We start from the raw sequence: 24,033 nt of genomic DNA, 5'->3' as shown, positions 1-24,033 counted from the left end.
AAAGATTTTATTTATTTATTTATTTGACAGAGAGAGACACAGCGAGAGAGGGAACACAAGCAGGGGGAGTGGGAGAGGGAGAAGCAGACTCCCCGTAGAGCAGGGAGCCCGATGTGGGACTCAATCCCAGGACCCTGGGATCATGACCTGAGCTGAAGGCAGTCGGTTAACCAACTGAGCCACCCAGGCGCCCAAAGAGGGAGGGTTTTTAAAGAATGCCTGACTACCGTTTGGAAATCTGAGGAATTAGTGCCGCATTTGTGGGCTGCTCACTGGTTCTTTATCATTTGGTAGCAATCAGCCAGTATTTTGTTTGCAGTCTTTGTCTTATGAAGGGAGTTCCTTGGTCTCACCAGAGTGCTTTAGGCTTACCCACCAGTTTGCAAATCAGTGTTGTTCACGGGTTGCAAGAGGGACCTGCTGAAAGAATTCATTTTCCTTTAGAAATGTGTCATTCTTTCTGGAAAAATAATCAAAGCGGTATCATTTGCTGGTGGAGAGTCAGGAGCATCATCTTTGCCTGCCTTGTTTTGCCACCCTGAGGCCAAGCTCAGTCGGGGCTTCATGGAGCTTGAGCATGAGGGCCGTAAGATGCCTACACAATTTGCCAGGCGTTACAGTTTTTGCTATCCCATCGATTGCCTTTTCTGCCTATGGAAAAAATAGAGTAAAATGTATTTATAAGGGGGGGCGCCTGGGTGGCTCAGTTGGTTAAGCGACTGCCTTCGGCTCAGGTCATGATCCTGGAGTCCCGGGATCGAGTCCCACATCGGGCTCCCTGCTCAGCGGGGGGTCTGCTTCTCCCTCTGACCCTCTTACCTCTCCTGCTCTCTGTCTCTCATTCTCTCCCAAATAAATAAATAAAATCTTTTTAAAAAAATGTATTTATAAGGGATCTGGAAGTTCTAACATGGAAAATACCACTTGATAAATGCAAGCAGCAGACTGCTTACACAAAGCTTATAAATAAGAATTGAGTATAAATTATGAGCCTTGCTCCAGGCTCCCAGTGCTGGTAGATAGTCATTGATAAAACAAATATAAGACCTGTTTTCATTTAGAGTTTAGGCTGGTCTGTGCATGGTCATTTATTTTCCACCCCCGTAGCACATGCAGCCTTGTTCTTTGTCTTTCAGTGGCGACTCGAGGCAGTATCCTCTACTTCCTCATCACTGAGATGCGCTTGGTTAATGACATGTATCAGACTTCGCTCCGCCAGTTTCTTGGCTTGTTTGACCTTTCCTTAGCCAGGTATGTCCGTACTCAGGAAGCCAAGCTGAATTTCCTATCTGTGGGCTAGAATGATGACATTATATTTATAACTTCTTTTCCTTTTGCTGCTGACTCTTTTTTTAAAAATCTCAGCTTAGTGTAATTACCGGCGTATTAACACATCATTCTCATTTGTCCTTTTACGCTCAGAGACAGCTCTACCAACTCTTCATCCATGGATTTATTCCTTGGATTTCATGTATTTCTGTTAAACAAGAAAATTCTCAAGATGTTGTTGTGAGTGGTAATACCCTGCTGGTAAAATTGATTTAGACAACACTGAGGATTCTGTTACGTTATTTTGTGTTGAGAGAATGCTGGTTATTTTAGATTTAGGATGCTTATTCTTATGCGTAAAAAAGAACTGGCCCTCCAAAGTTACCTATTCTCCAGTAAAGATGTTTTTATGGGCAATGGAAAAGGGGAGTGGGATAAGCCCGATTTAAATGTTCTCTCCTCCAGGTCTGTCAAGAGCCCAATTACGAGCAAGAGGATTGCTAATATCATTGAGCATATGACTTATGAGGTTTATAAGTATGCAGCCCGGGGCTTGTATGAGGAACACAAGTTCCTGTTCACCTTGCTGCTTACCCTGAAGATCGACATCCAGAGGAACCGAGTCAAGCATGAAGAGTTTCTTACCCTTATTAAAGGTCAGTATAACAGTAGAAAGCACTGTACACAGGTCCAGATGTAGGAATTACTTGAAGGTGCTGTGCAGTACTTTTTTTTCTGGCTCTAACAGTTTCCTTGCATTACATTGCAGATTGCATATATGTGAAATGTTTTATTTGTTCATTTATTCCATGAATATTTATTGAGAGCCTACTGTGTGCTGAGGCACAGACTAGACACTTGGGGCTCAAAATAAAATAGTAAATTATGTAGTATGTGAGAAGCTAGTAGGCACTACGGGAAAAGACAGAGCAGGATAAGGTAGATGGGGAGTTAACAGGGTGTGCAGAGTCGGCAGGGGCAGTTGAAATTTTAAATGGAATATTTAGTGGGAAACCTAATAGGGTAGGCCTCCCTGAGAGATGGACGGGTGAATAAAGGCCTGGAGGGGCAGGGGGCACTGGCCCTGGGGACCGGCAGAGGGGGAGTGTCAAAGGAAGAGGAGATGGCATCAAGGTGCCGGTGGGGGCAAGCCTGGTATGACAGAGGCTGGAGCCATGGGCAGGGCGACTGTGGAGCTCACCCCATGGATATTTATTCTGTATCTGTTGAAGCATTGCTCACAGGCAGGTCCCTCGTGCCACCGCACAATACAGCCCAGGGGAGGCTAGGAAATACATTTGCTGTCACATTCTTGAATGTCTGGACAACAAAATATTTAAAGTAATTGTAGCAATGATGCTGGGGTCTAAATGGCTTTATCTACCATATCTTTCTAAGCAAAGGTTTAACTTTATAGATGAGACATAATTTTATCTACAGTGGGTGGGGAGAGATTTTCATGTTCACCTGGAGAGTAGATTTGCTGAGGAACTTGAAGAGGACCCTGAAGGGGCAGGAGGGAAGGGGTGTGGCTGTGCACGTGCTTGCCCTGGGGGGCGTAAGCCCGTAGTCCTATGTGAACAAATGCGTATTGGTGTTCATATAAATATGCATTTGCACACATCTCTTACAGAAACAACAAAGACTCATTTGGTTAGACTTGAACTTAGAAATGTATGATTTACAGACACTTTTCTCTTTCTCTCTCTCTCTTTATTCTTTGTCTCTAACCCTTGAACTCTTGTTCCTTGGGTCTCTTTATTTTCCAAGTTTTCTAAATCAGAGCTCGTGGATGATGAATGAATTAGGGAGACACCCCTTAGGCAGATGTAGGGGTGACTTCTTCACTGAGCCCTTCAAATAGTACTGATTCGTGGTCTCATTGACTGGTCCTCCAGCTGATGGAGATTTCCTGTGGCAAGTTGTTCCCAACATCTCAATTCAGGCATGAAATGCATTTCCTCATGAAATGCGTCCAGGTCTGGTTTAAATACTGGGAAATATGTTGCCATTTGGCGTGGTGATAGAAGACGTGGGATTTAGAGTTAGGACGACTGTAAGTGAAAATAGTGGTTTTGCCAATTTCTTGTCGAGTGTCTCGAGCAAGTTCTTCAAACTTTTCAGGCTCCAGCCTCCTGTGTTATAAAACAAGGATGGTCAAATCTACATCATCGGATTATCGAGAAGTCACACAATTTGTGTAAACGCTGGTACATAGGATATGTTCAGTAAAGGATAGGCATTGTTATATTATCTTTAGTATTTTAGTTTGTTTTGATTAATCTGAGGCTCGCATAGGCTGGACTGTTTTTTGTGGGCTTTTGGCATTCGATAGTTTTTTAATGCTGCTTTATGAAACAGAGTGTCGGAGGGAGCTTTGCAAGGCAGTGATGTTGTAAGGTTGCTCATTGCTGGTGATTTTGCTGAGAGCTACCCAGTGGGTGAATTCCCTCTGCAAGGACTTTAAAATCACTTGTTTGCAAATGTTATTTAGAGAGCAACAGTGTTTGGATACTGGTCTTTTAATTTGCTCATCTCTAAGATGGAACAGGATCAGCCCAGATGACTTTCTGAATCTTCTTTAGCTATACCACTTAATAATTGTGTGGTATCACTTGTAGAAATTTTTCATTGTAAGAACATATCATTTTTACAAAGTATTACAGTACAAATTCAAACTTACCTTTTCCCAATGTAAGGGTTTACAAGAATGAAGGCAATGGCATAACTCTCAATCACCTTGAGAATTTATTTTGAATTATGCCTATTCCAACTGTTCATTCATCAGAGGTACATATTATCCAGGAATATGTCTGCCCTCAACCCATTACCATCATCCTCTGTGGCCCATTGTACACTTTTGAGGTAGGCAAGAGATTCGAGCCACAGTTACCCTCTACTAAATGATGAATAATGCTTTGGTTGCAAGGAACACCCTTTCCTTCCTCTAAATAGTTTCTCCCTAACTCTCTGGTGAATATCTTATTCTTTTGAGTTTGTTGGAAAATGGACAGTTTCCATGGAGACTGGTAGGACATTTTTCAACACAATGCCATTGTCCTCAGGTCTTTAACTGCTCTCTGCCATTAAAGCAGTCTGTTTTGATCTGGTGACTTAATGATCTTCTCAAAACTGCTTCAAGGCCATGTTTACCTTGCTGGAAATACACTAAGATGGATTTGGCCAAAAGATAGCAATTTAGTGGGGTCCATGGCACCTGGGTAAAGTAGAGATTGGTTCAATAAATATCTTGAGTATTATTATTTGTTCATGACCTGCTCTGTTCAAAAAAGGATTTTAAAGGTGGCCAAATGAATTGGTTATATCCTTTTAAGAATTATGCTTAGAGTGTATTTTCCTTGAAACATTTTAATAGATGGCATTTATTAAACAGTATATTTCATCCTATAAAGAATTTCTACTCTTCCTTTGACTTAAAATTTGATTGTTTACACATTTAGTTCTTCTCAGGTGGGCGACAACATTTTAAGGTATTGTTTATTTTTTGGTGCTGTGTGTTATGTGAATTACGTGAGCTTAGGCAGATCAGCAGCAGCAAGGGAAGAGTCACTACCCAATGGGGAAATGTTTGCTGTGGTTAGATTGGCCAAAAATAAATGAGATAGCACAGGATCCTTGGCTGTGCTCAAAATGGAAATAAATAATATACTGATTTATAGAGGAGAACCCTTTATTTTTTTTTAAATTTTATTACGTTATGTTAGTCACCATACAATACAGCATTGGTTTTTGACGTGGTGATCCACGATCCATCGTTTTCGTATAACACCCAGTGCTCCATGCAGTACGTGCCCTCCTTAATACCCATCACTGGGCTAACCAATCCCCCCTCCCCCCTCCCCTCTAAAACCCTGTTTGTTTCTCAGGTCCATAGTCTCTCATGGTTCATCTCTCCCTCCAATTCCCCCCGCCCATTTTTCCCTTCCTTCTCTTAATATCTTCCATGTTATTCCTTATGTTCCACAAATAAGTGAAACCATATGATAATTGGCTTTCTCTGCTTGACTTATTTCACTTAGCATAATCTCCTCCAGTCCCATCCATGTTGATGTAAAAGTTGGGTATTCATCCTTTCTGATGGCTGAGTAATATTCCATTGTATATATGGACCACATCTTCTTTATCCATTCATCTGTTGAAGGGCATCTCGGCTCTTTCCACAGTTTGGCTATTGCGGACATTGCTGCTATGAACATTGGGGTGCATATGGCCCTTCTTTTCACTACATCTGTGTCTTTGGGGTAAATACCCAGGAGTGCAATTGCTGGGTCATAGGGTAGCTCTATTTTTAACTTTTTGAGGCACCTCCACACTGTTTTCCAAAGTGGCTGTACCAACTTGCATTCCCACCAACAGTGTAAGAGGGTTCCCCTTTCTCCACAACCTCTCCAACATTTGTTGTTTCGTTCCCTGTCCATTTTTGCCATTCTAACTGGTGTAAGGTGGTATCTCAATGTGGTTTTGATTTGGATTTCTCTGATGGCTAATGATGATGAACATTTTTTCATGTGTCTGTTAGCCATTTGTATGTCTTCTTCAGAGAAGTGTCTGTTCATCTCTTCTGCCCACTTTTTGACTTGATTATTTGTTTTTTGGATGTTGAGTTTGAGAAGTTCTTTATAGATTTTGGATACCAGCCCTTTATCTGTAGTGTCATTTGCAAATATCTTCTCCCATTCTGTGGGTTGCCTCTTTGTTTTGTTGACTGTTTCCATTGCTTTGCAGAAGCTTTTTATCTTGACGAAGTCCCAAAAGTTCGTTTTTGCTTTTGTTTCACTAGCCTATGGAGATGAATCTCGAAAGCAGTTGCTGTGGCCAGTGTCAAAGAGGTTACTGCCCATGTTGTCCTCTAGGATTTTGATGGATTCCTGTCTCACATTGAGGTCTTTCATCCATTTTGAGTCTATTTCTGTGTGTGGTGTAAGGAGATGGTCCAGTTTCATTCTTCTGCATGTGGCTGTCCAATTTTCCCAGCACCATTTATTGAAGAGACTGTCTTTTTTCCATTGCATGTTTTTTCCTGCTTTGTCAAAGATTATTTGACCATAGAGTTGGGGGTCCATACGTGGGTTCTCTATTCTGTTCCTTTGGTCTGTATGTCTGTTTTTGTGCCAGTCCCATGCTGTCTTGGTGATCACAGCTTTGTAATATAGCTTGAAATCGGGCAATGTGATGCCCCCAGATTTGTTTTTCTTTTTCAACATCTCCTTGGTGATTCGTGGTCTTTTCTGATTCCATACAAATTTTAGGATTGTTTGTTCCAGCACTTTGAAAAATGTGATTGGAATTTTGATCGGGATGGCATTGAAGGTATAGATTGCTCTGGGTAGCATAGACATTTTAACAATGTTTATTCTTCCGATGCATGAGCATGGAATATTTTTCCATCTTTTTGTGTCTTCTTCAATTTCTTTCATGAGTGTTTTGTAGGTCCTAGAGTATGGATCCTTTACCTCTTTGGTTAGGTTTATTCCGAGGTATCTTATGGTTTTTGGTGCTGTTGTAAATGGAATCGTTTCTCTAATTTCTCTTTCTACAGTTGCATTGTTAGTGTATAAGAAAGCAACTGATTTCTGTGCATTGATTTTGTATCCTGCCACATTACTGAATTGCTGGATGAGTTCTAGTAATTTGGGGGTGGAGTCGTTTGGGTTTTCCACATAAGGTATCATGTCGTCTGCGAAAAGAGAGAGTTTGACTTCTTCTTTGCCCATTTGAATACCTTTTATTTCTTCTTGTTGTCTGATTGCTGTTGCTAGGACTTCCAGTACTATGTTGAACAATAGTGGCGAGAGTGGGCATCCTTGACGTGTTCCTGATCTTAAGGGAAAGGCTCTCAGCCTTTCCCCATTGAGGATGATATTCGCTGTGGGTTTTTCATAGATGGATTTTATGAGCTTGGGGAATGTTCCCTCTATCCCTATACTCTGAAGAGTTTTAATCAGGAAAGGATATCGTATTTTGTCAATGCTTTTTCTGCATCAATTGAGGGGACCATATGGTTCTTCTCCCTCCCCTTATTAATATGTTCTATCACATTGATTGATTTGTGGATGTTGAACCACCCTTGCATCCCAGGGATAAATCCCACTTGGTCGTCGTGGATAATCCTTTTAATGTATTGTTGGATCCTATTAGCTAGGATTTTGTTGAGGATTTTGGAATCCATATTCATCAGGGATATTGGTCTGAAATTCTCCTTTTTGATGGGGTCTTTGCCTGGTTTGGGGATTAAGGTAATGCTGGCCTCATAGAATAAGTTTGGAAGTTTTCCTTCTGTTTCTATTTTTTGAAACAGCTTCAGTAGAATAGGTATTATTTCTTCTTTGAATGTTTGGTAGAATTCCCCAGGGAATCCATCAGGCCCTGGACTCTTGTTTTTTGGGAGGTTTTTGATCACTGCTTCAATCTGGTTACTGGTTATTGGCCTACTCAGGTTGTCAATTTCTTCCTGTTTCAGTCTTGGCAGCTTATAGGTTTCCAGGAAGGCCTCCATTTCATCCAGATTGCTCAGTTTATTGGCATATAGTTGTTGATAGTAATTCCTAATAATTGTTTCTATTTCCTTGGTGTTGGTCATGATCGCTCCCCTTTCATTCATAATTTTATTAATTTGGGTCCTTTCTTCTTTTGGATTAGTCTGGCCAGTGGTTTATCGATCTTATCAATTCTTTTAAAGAACCAACTTCTAGTTTTGTTGATCTGATCTACTGTGTTTCTGGTTTTTAATTCATTGATTTCTGCTCTAATTTTAATTATTTCTCTTCTAATGCATGGCTTAGGCGTCGTTTGTTGCTTTTTCTCTAGTTCTTTAAGGTGTAGAGTTAGTTGGTGAATTTGGGATTTTTCTATTTTTTTGAGTGAGGCTTGGATGGCTATGTATTTCCCCCTTAGGACCGCCTTTGCAGTATCCCATAGGTTTTGGACCGATGTGTTCGTTCTCAGTGATTTCCATGAATTGTTTAAGTTCTTCTTTGATTTCTTGGTTGACCCAAACATTCTTGAGCAGAGTGGTCTTTAGCTTCCAAGTGTTTGAATTTCTGCCAAATTTTTTCTTGTGATTGAGTTCCAGTTTTAGAGCATTGTGGTCTGAGAATATGCAGGGAATAATCTCAATCTTTTGGTATCGGTTGAGACCTGATTTGTGACCCAGTATATGGTCTATTCTGGAGAAATTTCCATGTGCGCTCGAGAAGAATGAGTATTCTGTTGTTTTAGGGTGGAATGTTCTGTAAATATCTATGAGGTCCATCTGGTCCAATATATCATTCAAAGCTCTTGTTTCCTTGTTGATTTTCTGCTTAGATGATCCGTCCATTGCTGAGAGTGGAGTATTGAGGTCTCCTACAATTAACGTATTGTTATCAATATGACTCTTTATTTTGGTTAACAGTTGGCTTATGTAGATGGCTGCTCCCATGTTGGGGGCATAGATATTTACAATTGTTAGATCTTGTTGTTGGATAGACCCTTTAAGAATGATATAGTGTCCTTCTGTGTCTCTTATGACAGACTTTAGTTTAAAATCTAATTTGTCTGATATAAGAATTGCTACCCCAGCTTTCTTTTGAGGTCCTTTGGCATGGAAGATGGATCTCCATCCCTTCACTTTCAGTCTGGATGTATCTTTAGGTTCAAAATGAGTCTCTTGTAGACAGCATATGGATGGGTCCTGTCTTTTTATCCAAACTGCAACCCTGTTTTGTTTTATGGGAGCGTTTAGGCCATTCACGTTGAGAGTGATTATTGAAAGATATGAATTAATTATCATCATGTTGCCTGTGAAGACGTTGTTTTTATAGATCGTCCCTGTAAATTTCTGTTGTATATGACTCTTGGGGTCTTTCTCCTTTTATAGAACCCCCCTTAATATTTCTTGCAGGGCCAGCTTAGTGGTCACATATTCTTTCAACTTCTGCCAGTCATGGAAGCTCTGCATCTCTCCCTCCATTCTAAATGAAAGCCTTGCTGGATAAAGTATTCTTGGCTTCATGTTCTTCTCATTTAGTACCCTGAATATGTCTTGCCAGGCCTTTCTGGCTTGCCAGGTCTCTGTGGATAGGTCTGACGTTATTCTGATGTTCCTCCCTCTGTACGTAAGGGATCTCTTCCCCCTAACTGCCCTTAAGATGGTTTCCTTGGTTCTAAGATTTGCAAGTTTTACTATTACATGCCAGGGTGTTGGCCTGTTTTCCTTGATCTTAGGAGGGGTCCTCTCTGCCTCTAGGACTCAAATGTTTGTTTCATTCCCCAGATTAGGGAAGTTCTCAGCTACGATTTGCTCAAATAGATCTTCTAGCCCTCTCTCTCTCTCCACTCCCTCCGGGATTCCAATGATTCTGATGTTGGAACGCCTCATGGTGTCACTTACTTCTCTGATTCTATTTTCATGGATTCTGAGTTGTTTTTCCCTGGCCTCCTCTTTTCCCTTTTTATCTATTATACTGTCTTCCAGATCGCTTATTCCTTCTTCTGTCTCAGTTACCCTAGCTGTTAGGTTATCTAGATTGGATTGGATCTCATTGATAGCATTTTTAAGTTCTGCCAATTCACCTTTTATTTCTGCTCTTAGAGACTCTATGTTGCCATTAACTGATTTCTCCATTCTAGCTATTGTCTTCGCAATTGCTAGCCTGAATTCCATCTCCGACATCTTGGTTATATCTTCATCCATTTGTAAATCTGCAGCATAAGTCATAATCTCTGAGTCTTTTCTGTTTTGGGGGTTCCTCCTCCTAGTCATTCTGTTGATGGGTGTTTGAGGGAATGTATAGAGTCCAAATTATTGACCAGAACGCAAGCAAGATGCACCTGTTTGTTGGGACCTTAGGGTTGCTGGCCTCTTGTTTTCCCAGCCTGTCTTCTGCGGGAGGGGCCTGCCGTGCTGTTACTCAGGCAACCCTGTTTGGGCCGAGTTGCCCTGCTCCCCTGTGGCGGGGGATGGGCTCAGTGGGGATCAGTCTTTGGGGCTTTTGTTCTCTGGCGGTTTTCCGCGTCTCTTCCGCGAGTCAGAGCAGAAGAGACCGTTTCCAATCCTCTGCCTCAGAGCAGAGAGACCGCAGTCTGTTCTTCAGTGAGCTCTCCAGGCCACACCGTCTCCGTTTCTGTCCGTGCTGCTATAAACTGCAGCAGCCTGGGTTGTGCGCCCCTCCGCAGCGCTCCCGGTCCTGCCTCCAGGTCAGGCACGTCTCTGCCCTTTGTGCTTCTTTTTTTTTTTTGCCCTTTGTGCTTCTAATACCGCCAGCCGCTCCCAGTCCGCGCAGTGCGCGACTCCTCCACTTGGGGTCCTGTCCTGGGGACTGCAGTTCGTGTGCACGCGACTCCGCCGCTCGGGGTTTCCACCCCAGGGGTTGCAGTTCACTGGCGGGACCCCGGCGCACCGGGTTTCCGTCTTGGAGGCTGCAGTTCGCGTGCGCGTGACCGTCGCTCCGGTTTCTGTCTCGGGGGGGCTGCGGTTCGCGTGTGCTTGACCCTGCCGATTTGGTTTTCCACCCCGGGGGCTGCCCTAAAGTCCTTTCCCGCCGCTACCGGTCTGCGAGTCTGTGCCCGTCCACAGTGCGAGAGGCTGTCACTCACCGGTGGTGTAGGATCCCCACGGCCAGGCTCCCTCCCGCTGCCGTTTATCCTCCGATATCTGCCCACGGAATCAGGGCTCCCCACTTCCTACCTCGAAACCAACCTCCTGCGATATTCTGTTTGTAGAGATCCAGATCTTCTTACATCTCAGGCTGGTTTCGTGGGTGCTCAGAGTGGTCTGGTAGATATCCAGCTCAATTCCGGGGACCAGTTGAAATAGGGTCGCCTACTCCTCTGCCATCTTTCCCCCCTCCTCTAGTATAGAACCCTTTAAACACATGTAGTGATGCTTACATTTCTAGATAAATTCTCTCCTTGAAAGAGCTTGTGCCAACATCGAGCAGTTCTTAATGTTGACAATAGCTGCTTATTTAGTGACCCTCTACTGTGGTCTTGACCCTGTTTTGTGCACTTTACATATATATTTTCTCTCATTCTGTCATCATCACAACACCCAGGCTTCATTATTCCCTGTGTACATATTTGGAAACAGAGACCCAGACAGATGAGCTGCCTTGTCCTAGACCTTGGCCACATAGAGCTAGGACAGAATCCAGCGTCCCCCTGGTCCACACCTATGTTTCTGATTCTTAAATGTGTTTTTCTAAAATCATCTATTCCTTTATTCAATTATAAAGCTTGTTCATTACTATGACATATTTCTGAGGCTAAAAAATGACAAGGTAATGGGGCGCCTGGGTGGCTCAGTTGGTTAAGTGTCAGACTTTTTTTTTTAAAAAAAGATTTTATTTATTTATTTGAGAAAGAGAGAGAGCACAAGCAGAGGGAGCTTCAGGCAGAGGGAGAAGCAGGCTCCCTGCTGAGGATGGAGCCCAATGTGGGGCTTGATCCCAGGACACTGGGATCGTGACCTGAGCAGAAGGCAGACGCTTAATTGACTGAGCCACCCAGGCGTCCCTAAGTGTCAGACTTTGGCTCAGGTCATGATCTCAGCATCCTGGGATCCAGCCCTGTGTTGGGCTTTCTACTTAGTGTGGAGTCTGCTTCTCCCTCTGTCCCTCCCCTTGCTTATGTGCACACACGCACACATGCACGCTCTTTCTCTCTCTCAGAATAATAAATAAAATCTTTTAAAAGATGTCAAGGTGGTAAAATAATTAAAAGTGTAAGAAAAAGATTTTGTATATAAATAGATTGTTTTAGAGTAAAGAAAGAAAAATCTAGTAACTTTCTATGTTTAATTTTAAAGGAGGTGCCTCCTTGGACCTTAAAGCTTGTCCTCCTAAACCATCTAAATGGATCCTGGACATGACCTGGTTGAATTTGGTGGAACTCAGCAAACTCAGACAGTTTTCAGATGTCCTTGATCAGGTAACTTGTGCTTTGAATAAGCTTACGACAGTGTCGCAGGGAGCAGCTTCCTGATTTATCACTAGCTATGGTATTTGTGGAAGAGAGAGATTGTTTAATGTTGTCACTCTTGCCACGGTGCCTGACCTTCCTCCTGCTCACTCACACTCTGATGAAGCAGACCCCACCCACCTCTAACTGGTGCCGTCCAGTGCCCCATGTCAGTAACACCCACTGGAGATCCACAAGTGGGAAAACTGAGAGATTCAATGAAATCACTAGACATATTTAAGAGGTTTTGCCATCTTCCTGGAGATTAAACGAAAAGAAATATGAACAGCTTGCCTCTAAATGTTAGAGATCCTTTTCTCGCCTCTTGTTCTTCTCTTCTTCTTTGTCTCTTGTTCTCCCATGGTACGGCCTTAGCCAGGTGTCTGGGCATAAATCTGATGCCAATTCTTGGTGGTTACAAGTTATTTACAAGGTCTTTACAAGTTATTACTTTGTCATAACCAGCCAGTTCCTGATGAATTGTATATGTGCTGGGATCATGGAAGTGGTGTCTAGAGAGCTGAATTGAGACAAACCAAGAAACAGATTCTTGAGAATCAGATGACCAGAGAGAAATCACACTGAGAGCAAGGTGGCTTTATTCAGCCACAAGTTGTAGGCTTTTTATGACCAGAAATTGTACTAAGGTTGGTTCCTGAATTTCCCAGTTTAGGTTGACCAGAAACCTACTGTTTGGCTCTATCTGTATGTGTTGGCTTATGCCTGGTAGTCTGTATTATTTCTACCATATAATTTAACCCATTCTTTTGCATTAAATAACTTTCATTTGGGAGGTTTGAATGCCCTCTGGCATCATGAGATGACTCGTAGTGACCTTTCCCCAACTGATATCTCTTCCTGAAGTTGCTGTCTCCTGGAGATTGTCTTATGCCTGAAATCCCTCCGCGTCATGTAGTCTTTCATGATAGAGGGAGGTTATTACTTTTTATTCTTACACAATACTTTCTAAATACGGATCTGGAATGTTTTTCCCTTTGATTAGGCTTCCAAGAAATATATCTGGGGCTTTAATCAAGGGGAATATACCAGAGAATATTGGATCATATTTATCCGCTGACATTATTTGTTTGTTCTATGTTTTGGAGGTGATTGCCCATGGAATGCTGTCTCTATTTTTAAGCCCCAAAGGAGAATGGACTGTATTCTCTTCCTCCTTATCAATCGTGTAAAGGGAGCATGTGTGTCATTACTCATTTGATGGTGATATTAAGTCATACATTTCAAATTATTCTAGATTAATAGAGTATTGACCAAAAAGCTTTTCGTTCAATAATAAACATATTAAATGTCTTCTTTTGTGCCAGGAGTGGTCTTGGAAAATGAGGAAACATACGTGAATAAATGAGTGAACTGGTTCCTGATCATGAGAGGATTTCATGGAGCAAATCAGATTTCCTTAAAATAATGAAAATGAGTTTTCATTGATTTCTTTATTCCTCATAAATTTGATACCACAAAGGCATTAGAAGAAATGAAACAACCCAAGGCTCTCCCTACTTCAAAAGCCAGCTGTAACCTGGCATTAATGCAGACTGATTTTAGAGCAAATCACATTTGATTTTAGACTGTCACAATTTTTGGTAGTGGAATATAAAATTAAAAAAAAAAGTTCATGGGATATCATTCACACGTGTCTGGAATAGTCAGAAGATATGATGAGAAATAACCGTGAACTATTACTGAAAGATTTTTCTGTGCTGTGGTGCAATTCTTATTCCCTGGTATTTTCAGATATCAAGAAATGAGAAAATGTGGAAAATTTGGTTTGATAAGGAAAACCCTGAGGAAGAACCCCTTCCAAATGCCTATGATAAATCTCTTGACTGCTTTAGACGTCTTCTCCTTATTAGATCCTGGTGTCCTGACAGAACCATTGCCCAGGTAAAAAGTTCATATTAGACAAAAATAGGAGAATATTTTTTAAAGAAGTTTTTATTATTTTTAAATAATCTCTACACCCATTGTGGGGCTCAAACCTACTACAACTCTGAGATCGAGAGTCACTTGCGCCACCAACTGAGCCAGCCAGGCGCCCCCTAGGAGAATATTTTTAAGGAGAATTTCCTTTTAAATTTAAAGAAATATTGAATATTTTAATCCCAGTGAGAATTTTCTTGGAGGCTTCTATGGAATTTTCTGGCAATACCTCTGTGACAAATGGAAAAGTAAACAAATGTAGTGAGGTGTACATTTGGGCTAAGTGATTTAATAATCTTCTTTGGTCTAAATGGTACAGGAGTGAATGAGAAAGCCATGTTTTTGAGGTCGGCTTATAGGTATGACATAAAAGTAATGTATTACTCTTCCATTACCATTTTTATATTAACTCAAAAATGATATGGCTGCTCCATTTTGTTAGTAGTAAAACAATGTTTCTTTAAGTAGGAAGGATGTGAGGGCGCCAGGGTGGCTCAGTCGGTGAAGCGTCTGCCTTCAGCTCAGGTCATGATCCCAGGGTCCTGGGATCGAGTCCCGCATCGGGCTCCCTGCTCAGTGGGGAGCCTGCTTCTTCCTCTTCCCCTTCCCCTCACTCGTGCATTTTATCTCTCTCTCTTGCAAAAATAAATAAAAATACTTAAAAAAAAAAAAGACTTAGGAAAGATGTGGAAACCTTGGGAGGAGAGGTAGATGAGAGGGAGACATAGTATTCCCAAATCTACAGTTATAACCCCAGGCATCTCAGGACCCTTGATGCAAGAGTTGGCCTAAAACCCTGTCAGTTTTACATATGGTTTAAATGTGAATCCTGCCTCCAGGAGATCCATCTTTTCAAAGACCTTTAATCTGCTGGCCTCCTGTCTTGGAAATGTCACTGCTAATAAGACTTGCCCGTGTCCTGCCTTCACAATGAAAACTTTAGCTTGAATATTCAGCTCAGGTGGATTCCTTGGGGGCTTCCCCAAACAAGCCATAGAGTTAACAATACGCTGGGTTTATAATAGAATGTAGGAAGTTCTCCCCTCCACTCTCCAGAGGGAGTGTTAAAAACAGGGAAAAGCCACCTCCAAGTCCAGGTAGGTACAGAGGAATTATGAAAACAACTAGATTCAATGATTTATTGAGAAAAGAAAAATGAGTTCTGTAATGCAGGGCAACTGAGATCACCCTTCCTTCAGTTTTTCTTCTCAACTTCATTACTTTTATTCTGCCCAAAAGAATTGTCAAACTGTTGCCTTAAGGACAGTGTAGAAGGTTCAAGTAGTTCTGTTCTTTTTTTTCTCTTCTTTTCTTCTTTCCTCTTTCCCTCTTTCCTTTCTCTCCCTTCCCTTTCTTTCTTCCTCCATCTTCTCTCCTTCCTTCTCTCCCCTCTTTCTCTCTCCCTCTACTCTCTTCCTTTCTTCCTTTTTTTTTTCTGATGTAACACTTTATGTGGTTCTATGCTGAATTTAAGTCTACAAGGCTCCTTTGTAATTTTGTCATCTTCATCCTAGCTTCTGTCATCTATAGACTGACCGCAGCAATGGCTTCCTAACTGGGATCTCCTCTTGTTCCTTCTTGCTCACTCTAGTCTATCCTGTATACTCTAGAAGGAATGGAAATATGATTATGCTATTCCTTGCTTTTTAAAGTCTTTTAGTGGCTTCCCAAGTCCTCTTTGATAACACCCAAGTCTTAAGATCTGCAAGGGCCCTCTGGAAAAATGTCCTCTCCTCTGAAATTCTTATACTCACATTACATTCCTTTTGTGATTTTCAACCAGACACCTTCTTGGGACGTATATTCAAAGGTCTACAGTGTGGGTATATTTAGTCCCCATTCTCCATAAGCAGCATCAGGCTTGTTCTCAGTATTTTGGATGAGCATGACTGCCCATGTCAGGGGACATTCAGCTGCCTGGTTGCAAAAACAGTGCACTCTTAGAGGGTGTCTCATGCCACATACACATTTGTGTCTCAAAAACACTCAGCGAAGAGGGTCAGAATAGGTGCAGAGGTTTACTTGTTGCTTTTTTACTTGCTTATTTTTCATTGGAATCAGGTATTGGGACAAAAATGTTCTTCAGAAGTGTGTGAACATTTGTGTCTCAAAACGCTCAGCGAAGAGGGTCAGAATAGGTGCAGAGGTTTACTTGTTGCTTTTTTACTTGTTTATTTTTCATTGGAATCAGGTATTGGGACAAAAATGTTCTTCAGAAGTGTGTGAAGAGTAAGTTGTGACAATGTGGCACTCTATTTCCATTTGTGCCAACGAGCTATGCAGAAGCCTGGGTGCCCCACAGCTGAATTTTACATAAGTCATACTGCATGTCCTTCTGTCCCCTCTTGGTGACTTGCTCTTTTCTGTTTCAAGGTCTCTGCATTTGTGCTCTCTGCATGGAATTCTCACCACACTGCCTCTCCTACCTGTCCTCCTTGTCTAGATAAACCCCACTCTTCACCCAAAATCTGGATGAGTCTCTTATTGTAGCCACTACCTTCCCACTCTGACCTGCAAAGAGGACAAACGTGAGCGGGGACATCATCCCAAATTTTAAGCTCAGAGACCTTTGAGAATGCATAGTGCATAGCTGGATATTCAAAATGGAGGAAGAGCCTGTTTTACTGACTGAAATCAAACTTTGGATGTTTGTAAGTCAAAGACAACAGTTTAACCAGCACCACTCTCATTTTGGCCCAGGTCTATCTCAAGCCTCTCTGATTTAAGGGAAACCCTGCCTACAACTGTTTTGTGTTTCTCTGGAAATGGAAGTGGGGTCCCACCATGGCCCACCTCACTCTGCTTATTATGTGAGAGAAATTTTTCTGGGGAATCTCACTGGGGAGGGAAACTTAGGTTTTACTCCCATGGGGGTAGGAGAAGAAAACAGAATAGGAAATTTTTCTTTGAGGGAACCCAGTTTTTTTTTTTCTTCCATTTGATCTTTTTTTTTTTAATTTTTAAAATTTTATTATGTTATGTTAATCACCATACATTACATCATTAGTTTTTGATGTAGTGTTCCATGATTCATTGTTTGCATATAACACCCAGTGCTCCATGCAGTACGTGCCCTCATTAATACCCATCACCAGGCTAACCCATCCCCCCATGCCCACCCCCAGAATCCTCTGGTTTCTCAGAGTCCATAGTCTCTCATGGTTTGTCTCCCCCTCTGATTCCCCCCCTTCATTTTTCCCTTCCTGCTATCTTCTTCTTCTTTTTTAACATACAATGGATTATTTGTTTCAGGGGTACAGGTCTGTGATTCAACAGTCTTACACAATTCACAGCGCTCACCATAGCCCACACCCTCCCCAATGAGGGAACCCAGTTTTTACCAGAGGGAGAATAGAAACTAAAGGTCATACTCATAATAGTATCTTATTGATTAATTATTTTACTTTGTTTGGAAAAGGACTATGTTGTTACTTGAAATATTTTTATATGGTTGATAATACAGTTGACAAAGTCTGTGATATTGTGAGCATGTATTTCAGTCAAAACAAAATTAATGGTAAAGGGGACAAGCCAAAAATGGAAAGGGATCATGAGAATGATTAGGAGAATAATTATGGACTAAATCTTTAAAACATTAACTCATTCATTAAATATCTAATATATTTCATTTAATAAGAAATCATTCAGTTATCTATTGATAAGTATCCATGAAATCCCAGGCATTGTGCTGGTTATTTGTATTAGAATGCATATACATTTCCCTTAATACATATTCCCTAAATAATACAGTTTCCTAATAATTTTAATTTTTTATGTACCAAGAAGTAGCCAGTGTATAGAACAGGTTCCAGACAAGTGGTCAGCCAACTTGGGTTCTGGTCTTTGAACTGTGTGACTGTATGTTGGCAAATAGCACAGCCTCTCTATCATCTATAGAGTGGAGATATAACAAGAAAAATGTCTCTGTCCTATTTCCCTGGCAGAGTTACTGTGGACATCATTGAGATACTCTACCAAAATGAGTTTTGGAAGCCACCCTGCATCATAACACATGGAGGAGTTAGAATCAGTTTTGGTGATTCCTGTACTGTTTTTGGCAGGCCCGCAAGTACATCATGGACTCTATGGGAGAGCGCTATGCAGAAGGAGTTATCCTGGACTTGGAAAAGACGTGGGAGGAATCTGATCCACGGACACCACTCATCTGTCTCCTATCTATGGGCTCAGATCCCACGGATTCCATCATTGCCTTGGGGAAGAGATTAAAAATAGAAACCCGTTATGTGTCCATGGGCCAGGGCCAGGAGGTCCATGCGCGCAAGCTCTTACAGCAGACCATGGCAAATGTGAGGCCAAATGTCTGCTTTTAGGTTATGTTGTTATTACAGGTTATAGAATAGCAATGCAGAAAAGAACTTATGAATCATTAAGAGTTTAAATTTACATGCTTTGTGCTGTTCACTAAACAGGAAAAGATTTAATATCTATTAGAAAATTTTCATAGAAAAACAAATACAATTTTTTCTGCTGAGCCTTGACTTATGGAAAACTTACCCAACCAGAGCATCTTATTTCTCGACCAGTTTGCATAATGTTAAGCCCCATTCTAGATCCCAAATCCTTGGGAGTGGGGAGGGGTCTACAGCCCCACCCCCTGTGCCATACACTCTAGCCCCTCCACCATGATTCCTGCGCTGCTCTTGGAATCCCCAGCACTCCAGGATCCACCACACCATGTCTTTCTTGAGTTCCAGAATGTATAATCTGTGCTCTGGAGTCCCCCAGGCTTGGCCCAGATCCCAGAGGCCAGGAATCTGCCATTACCTTGTGGTGGTACCAGAGGTTTTATTATATATACCTGGCTTATTGCCTTCCAGGCTGGGGCTCCTAGAGCCCTTTGTGGCTTGCAAATTCTGTAGCATGCAGAGCATGCCATGCTCAGGCCTTACCTGGAGGCTATAAAGTGCTAGAAACCACATGGTAATCTTGCAAAGGGATAGTCCAGTCCAGAGCTGGGACACTTCCAGGGACTTAAATTAACTGAATGCACAAGGTCTTCCATTTCATCTCTAGAATTCCATCTCTAGGACAGGGCACTCATATGTTTACTCTGGTCTAGCCCTTTCTGCAGTGTCTAACTCTGTCTGGAGGAACTGTTACCCCTGTTTTCCTCTTCCTCCATGCTTTGGCCAAGCAAAGAGGACGGAATGACTTGGCTTCTCATTCCCACTGGAGAACATGCAGTCTTGGTCTAGATGCCTTTCTGGCTTTTTTTTAGATCAGACCCTACTCCTCCTTCCCTGAGTCTGAGCTCTCCCCCCATATCTCAAAACTCCTTCTTTGCCCTCCAGGGAATCCCCCTGCTGAGGGCAGAACTTGCTGTCTCGCTAGGCCCACCGTGAAACCACTGGGCTCTAGGTCCTAGCCACTGAATCTAGAACCTCACTATTGTGCTGCATCCTGGTTTCTTTCCTCTGGTCTAGAACTGAGCCCGCTGTGTTCTAGAACCTCCATATTTACCTTGCGGCTCTTTTATCCCCAAGTTGTGCCCCACCCCCAGCTTTGGTGAAGGTTGTGGGGGGGCTCACATGTGTGTGCCTTGTCTGAGCACTTGATATGCAGCTGGGAGGGCAACAGGGGTGGACTGAAGTGTATCCAGAGATGAAAACATGCATCTATACTTAAGAATGCCAGGTCTGGAAGGGGCGCCTGGGTGGCTAGGTTGATTAAGCATCCAACTCTTAATTTCTGCTCAGGGTCCTGGGATTGAGCCCTGAGTTGGGCTCTGTGGAGTCTGCTTGGATTCTCTCCACCCACTCCTCCTCTGCCCTTCCTCCTGCTTATGCGCTCTCTCTCTCTCTCTCTAAAATAAATAAATAAAATCTTAAAAAGAATCCCAGGTCTGGTCTGACATGAGAGCTTAGTGGACTTCAACCCTGGCCCTTCCCTCCTCTTGGCCTCCTCCCCATTCTTCCCTCCCTCTTTTTTACTTCCTCTTTCCTCCCTCTGCGTATTACTGTGCTTAGAACAAAGACACCAAAAATAACAGGACACCTATTTAACTCTAACTAATTTAAAATAAATAAGTGTTTAATAATTATAGTTTCATGCAATTAGAGTATAAATGGAATAATTTTAGCCTTCAGTTTATTCATGTCTTCTGTTTACTAGTTTAGTAAATCAAGTAAAAGAAAAAAATAGTGTTATTATTAGCATGCTTATAACTTTCAGAGATACCAGTTTTTGTAAGTTTTGTAGGAAAGATTGGAGGTAGGGCACCTGGCTGGCTCAGTCAGTAGAGCCCGCAACTCTTGATCTTGGAGTTATAGGTTCAAGCCCCATGTTGGATGTAGAGAGTACTTAAAAAATAAAATCTTAATAAAAGAAAAAAAGGAAGGTTTGAGGCAATATGACAGAATGAACCAAGTACACAAGAATAGCAATGTGGATGATCTACTCAGTAAGAAGAACACAAAACATTTAATACAGAATGGGGTAATCCCACAGAAACAGCCTTGGCTAATGGATTCCAGGGGGAGAGTTGAAACAACAAACTTCTCACCTCAGATTCCCCAGCATGCTGGGTGACAGAGGGTGGCTCAATCCTTTTTGTGGTTGTTATGTTTTATATTTAATTTTTTTTGAATTGTGAACAGTGCCAATTGAATTTTTCAAGGGACAAAAAATAGTTTACTTATTCAGCAGTGCTATATACTCCTCAAGAAAATAGAAGGGGATATATGAAATTTCATAGTGATCCATTTTATATACCAAGATTTTAAATTTGCTGCACTAGTCAAATCTAAATGATCCAAAATTACAGAGTCAAGAAAACAACTCGAGATGATGATCTGGATATTCTAGATCATTTTAGCAAAAATATTCTATAGATTAGATATTGAGTAAATTATTACAAAATGATCTAAAATATTGCCTTTGTTGCTTTATGCAAGGAACATTCTTATGCTCATAAAATGTGTTATACAAAAGATAGGGCTTATGATCTTCTAAGGCTCTTGTTCTTAGAGTGGGCAGATTCCCCACAGAAGGCTCACCCACTTTCTAGAGGGTATACATCCTGCTGCCAGGGTTTTGGGAACTCCATGAGAGGAGGGAGGGAATAGGTCTCAAAATTGAGTAGGTAGCCTTTCTTTCATCTGTCTTCAGTGAGGTTTCTAGACCCTTAATGTGCTGATGTCCTTCAGTCCAGACCCTGTCCATTGTCCCTTCTAAAGAAAATCAGCTTTCCCCTCTTTCTTTAGGCGAGGCAGGAATACTTTGGGGGGCTGGACTTTCGGTCTCTTGTGTGAGCGCATCTTCTCTCCCACTTCCACAGGAATGTCTCACCACCTGCTCTTGAGTGTTTGGAGTTATGTGGCATAAATCAGGTTACTTGTCAGCTTTCCTTGAATGCCAGTTGAGGAGTTAGCTTTCTTGAGTCTCTTTTAAATGTTACTGATATTGTCTTTGCCCTCACTGTCCTTGTCCTTAAGAGTTCATGCCTTTAAAAATGTCCCTTCTTTGTACTTCTCATGGAACGTGGGAGGAAGCTGAGGTAAATGGACGTTTTCACTCAACCATCTGCACATGACAGTGATGTTATCTCTTCAGAGTTGAGGCCAACTCTGGTTATTTTCATGACTCCTACCAAATATTATCAGTTGGCATGCTGGTATGCTGTGGGACAAATGCATGGAACAAGAAAAACATACTTATCTCAAATAAACCTTATTGTATCCATAGATTTGACTTGGATTAATTTAGTCGTTAGTGTGTTTCTCTTTTAAAATTTTAATTACCTACTTTCTAAAGAATATATTAATCTACATCTCTGGGTGAAACAGGAAATAGTGTCTCATTTCCGTTTACTGTTGTTGACTTAGGGAGGATGGGCACTTCTGCAGAACTGCCATCTGGGGCTCGATTTCATGGATGAGCTAATGGACATAATTATAGAAACCGAGATTGTACATGATGCTTTCCGCCTATGGATGACCACCGAAGTTCATAAGCACTTTCCCATTACGCTCCTTCAGATGGCCATTAAATTTGCCAATGAGCCTCCACAGGGCCTCCGGGCAGGATTGAAAAGAACATATGGCGGTGAGTCGAGGAATACTTCCAAGTTTATGGGATTTTTTTTTTTTTAAATGGGACTTCTTTGTTTTTTTTTTTTTTTTTAAAGATTTTATTTATTTATTCATGAGAGACAGAGAGAGAGAGAGAGAGGCAGAGGGAGAAGCAGGCTCCCAAGGAGCAGGGAACCCAATGCGGGACTCGATCCCAGGACCCTGAGATCATGACCTGAGCCAAAGGCAGACGCTTAATCATCTGAGCCACCCAGGTGCCCTTAATGGGACTTCTTATACTTAAATTTGTTGTCTTTTTTTATTTTTTTATTTTTTATTTTATTTATTTATTTATTTATTTTTAAAGATTTTTTTTTTAATTTATTTATTTGAGACAGAGAGAATGAGAGAGAGAGAGCACATGAGAGGGGTGAGGGTCAGAGGGAGAAGCAGGCTCCCTGCTGAGCAGGGAGCCCAATGCGGGACTCGATCCCGGGACTCCAGGATCATGACCTGAGCCGAAAGCAGTCGTTTAACCAACTGAGCCACCCAGGCGCCCAAATTTGTTGTCTTTTAATGAAATTGTAAAAACAATGAGCTAGGATGGAGCTAGCAAATTGTCCTGTTATTTAATGTGATGGGGAGAGGGTGGTACGTTGTCATGCTCCATGTGGAATATGCTCTGGTGGCCTCAGGGCATCAGAAGTCACCATTATCCACCTTGAATTTTCCCTTTTTCCCATATTGCTCTTCTTTGGCCTGTGCTCTTCTCCAGCTAGATACCTGCCTTTTTATGTTAACATAATTTTGTCATTTATGGTCTTCATGCTCCCTACCTAAAGTTGGCCAGTAGCCTTTTCCAAGAGGAGAGGCTGAGTTCAAGTTATGACCTGCCTCCATTTCATGAAGCCATCTGAACCATCTACAGTTTTTATTGAGTTGATAACAAGGCTCAAATTCTTGTCAGGCTGCGAGGTAATGTGGGGATAAAATAGATGTGGAAGGATGAGGGCAGTAAAAAAATTCTAAATAAAAAATATACAGTTATATATAATATAAACACATATAATAATGATAATTATTAGGGGAATATACTCAGCTTTGGTAGGCTTCTATATACACTCTCTTAATTAATATTAAATTGTTAGTATATACAGAAGCCCGTTGCAACCTGAGTACAGGTTCCAAATAATAATAATAATAATGGCAATAATAAATAATTATTATTAGTAGTAGTTTAAATAGTAGCATTTATAATACTAGTAATAGTATTATATATATATATATATTTTTTAAAGATTTTATTTATTTATTTGACACAGAGAAAGATAGTAAGAGCAAGAACACAAGCAGGGGGAGTGGGAGAGGGAGAAGCAGGCCTCCCGCTGAGCAGGGAGCCCGATGCAGGGCTCGATCTCCGGACCCTGGGATCATGACCTGAGCCGAAGGCAGACGCTTAACGACTGAGCCACCCAGGCACCACCAGTAATAGTATTATATTAAATAATATTAAATTATTAGTAATAAATAATACTAATATTAGTAATAGTATTTAAAATACTAGTATTTTAGTAGTAGTATTCATTTTACTGCCATCCTTCTTCTCCCTCTAGTTTATCCCCACCATATCTTGTCAGAGTGGCAGGAACTTGACCCCCATGTTAGCCGGCTCCCAACCACCTCCCCCAATCTCTTTGCAGATTTTTCAGAGAGAAATACCCTCTGGACACCCAGAGGTTAAATTATAATTGTCATATGAATGTGATAAAAATAATTCAAGATAAGTGAATTTTACTATCAGAAATTTACAAAAATACTTCATAACCTCTAAATGTAA

At 41.5% G+C, this 24,033-nt stretch overlaps 1 protein-coding gene across 1 annotated transcript in view; it reads left to right on the top strand.

Annotated features, from left to right (window-relative positions):
• The window catches only part of DNAH5 (dynein axonemal heavy chain 5), a 213,876-nt gene that overhangs the window by 173,202 nt on the left and 16,641 nt on the right, over positions 1-24,033 (top strand). The window contains exons 67-72 of the mRNA XM_034998796.1: positions 1,137-1,251; positions 1,735-1,925; positions 12,077-12,198; positions 13,981-14,130; positions 18,228-18,473; positions 22,011-22,230. Of these exons, the coding sequence (XP_034854687.1) occupies positions 1,137-1,251; positions 1,735-1,925; positions 12,077-12,198; positions 13,981-14,130; positions 18,228-18,473; positions 22,011-22,230 (1,044 nt within the window). The remainder of the gene's footprint in view (positions 1-1,136; positions 1,252-1,734; positions 1,926-12,076; positions 12,199-13,980; positions 14,131-18,227; positions 18,474-22,010; positions 22,231-24,033) is intronic.

The sequence above is a fragment of the Mirounga leonina genome, unplaced genomic scaffold, assembly GCF_011800145.1.
Source record: "Mirounga leonina isolate KUSES-001 unplaced genomic scaffold, KU_Mleo_1.0 Mir_95, whole genome shotgun sequence".
Classification (NCBI taxonomy): Eukaryota; Metazoa; Chordata; class Mammalia; order Carnivora; family Phocidae; genus Mirounga; species Mirounga leonina.
Note: the sequence above shows the minus strand (reverse complement) of the source record. Positions and strands in the feature narration are given on the sequence as shown.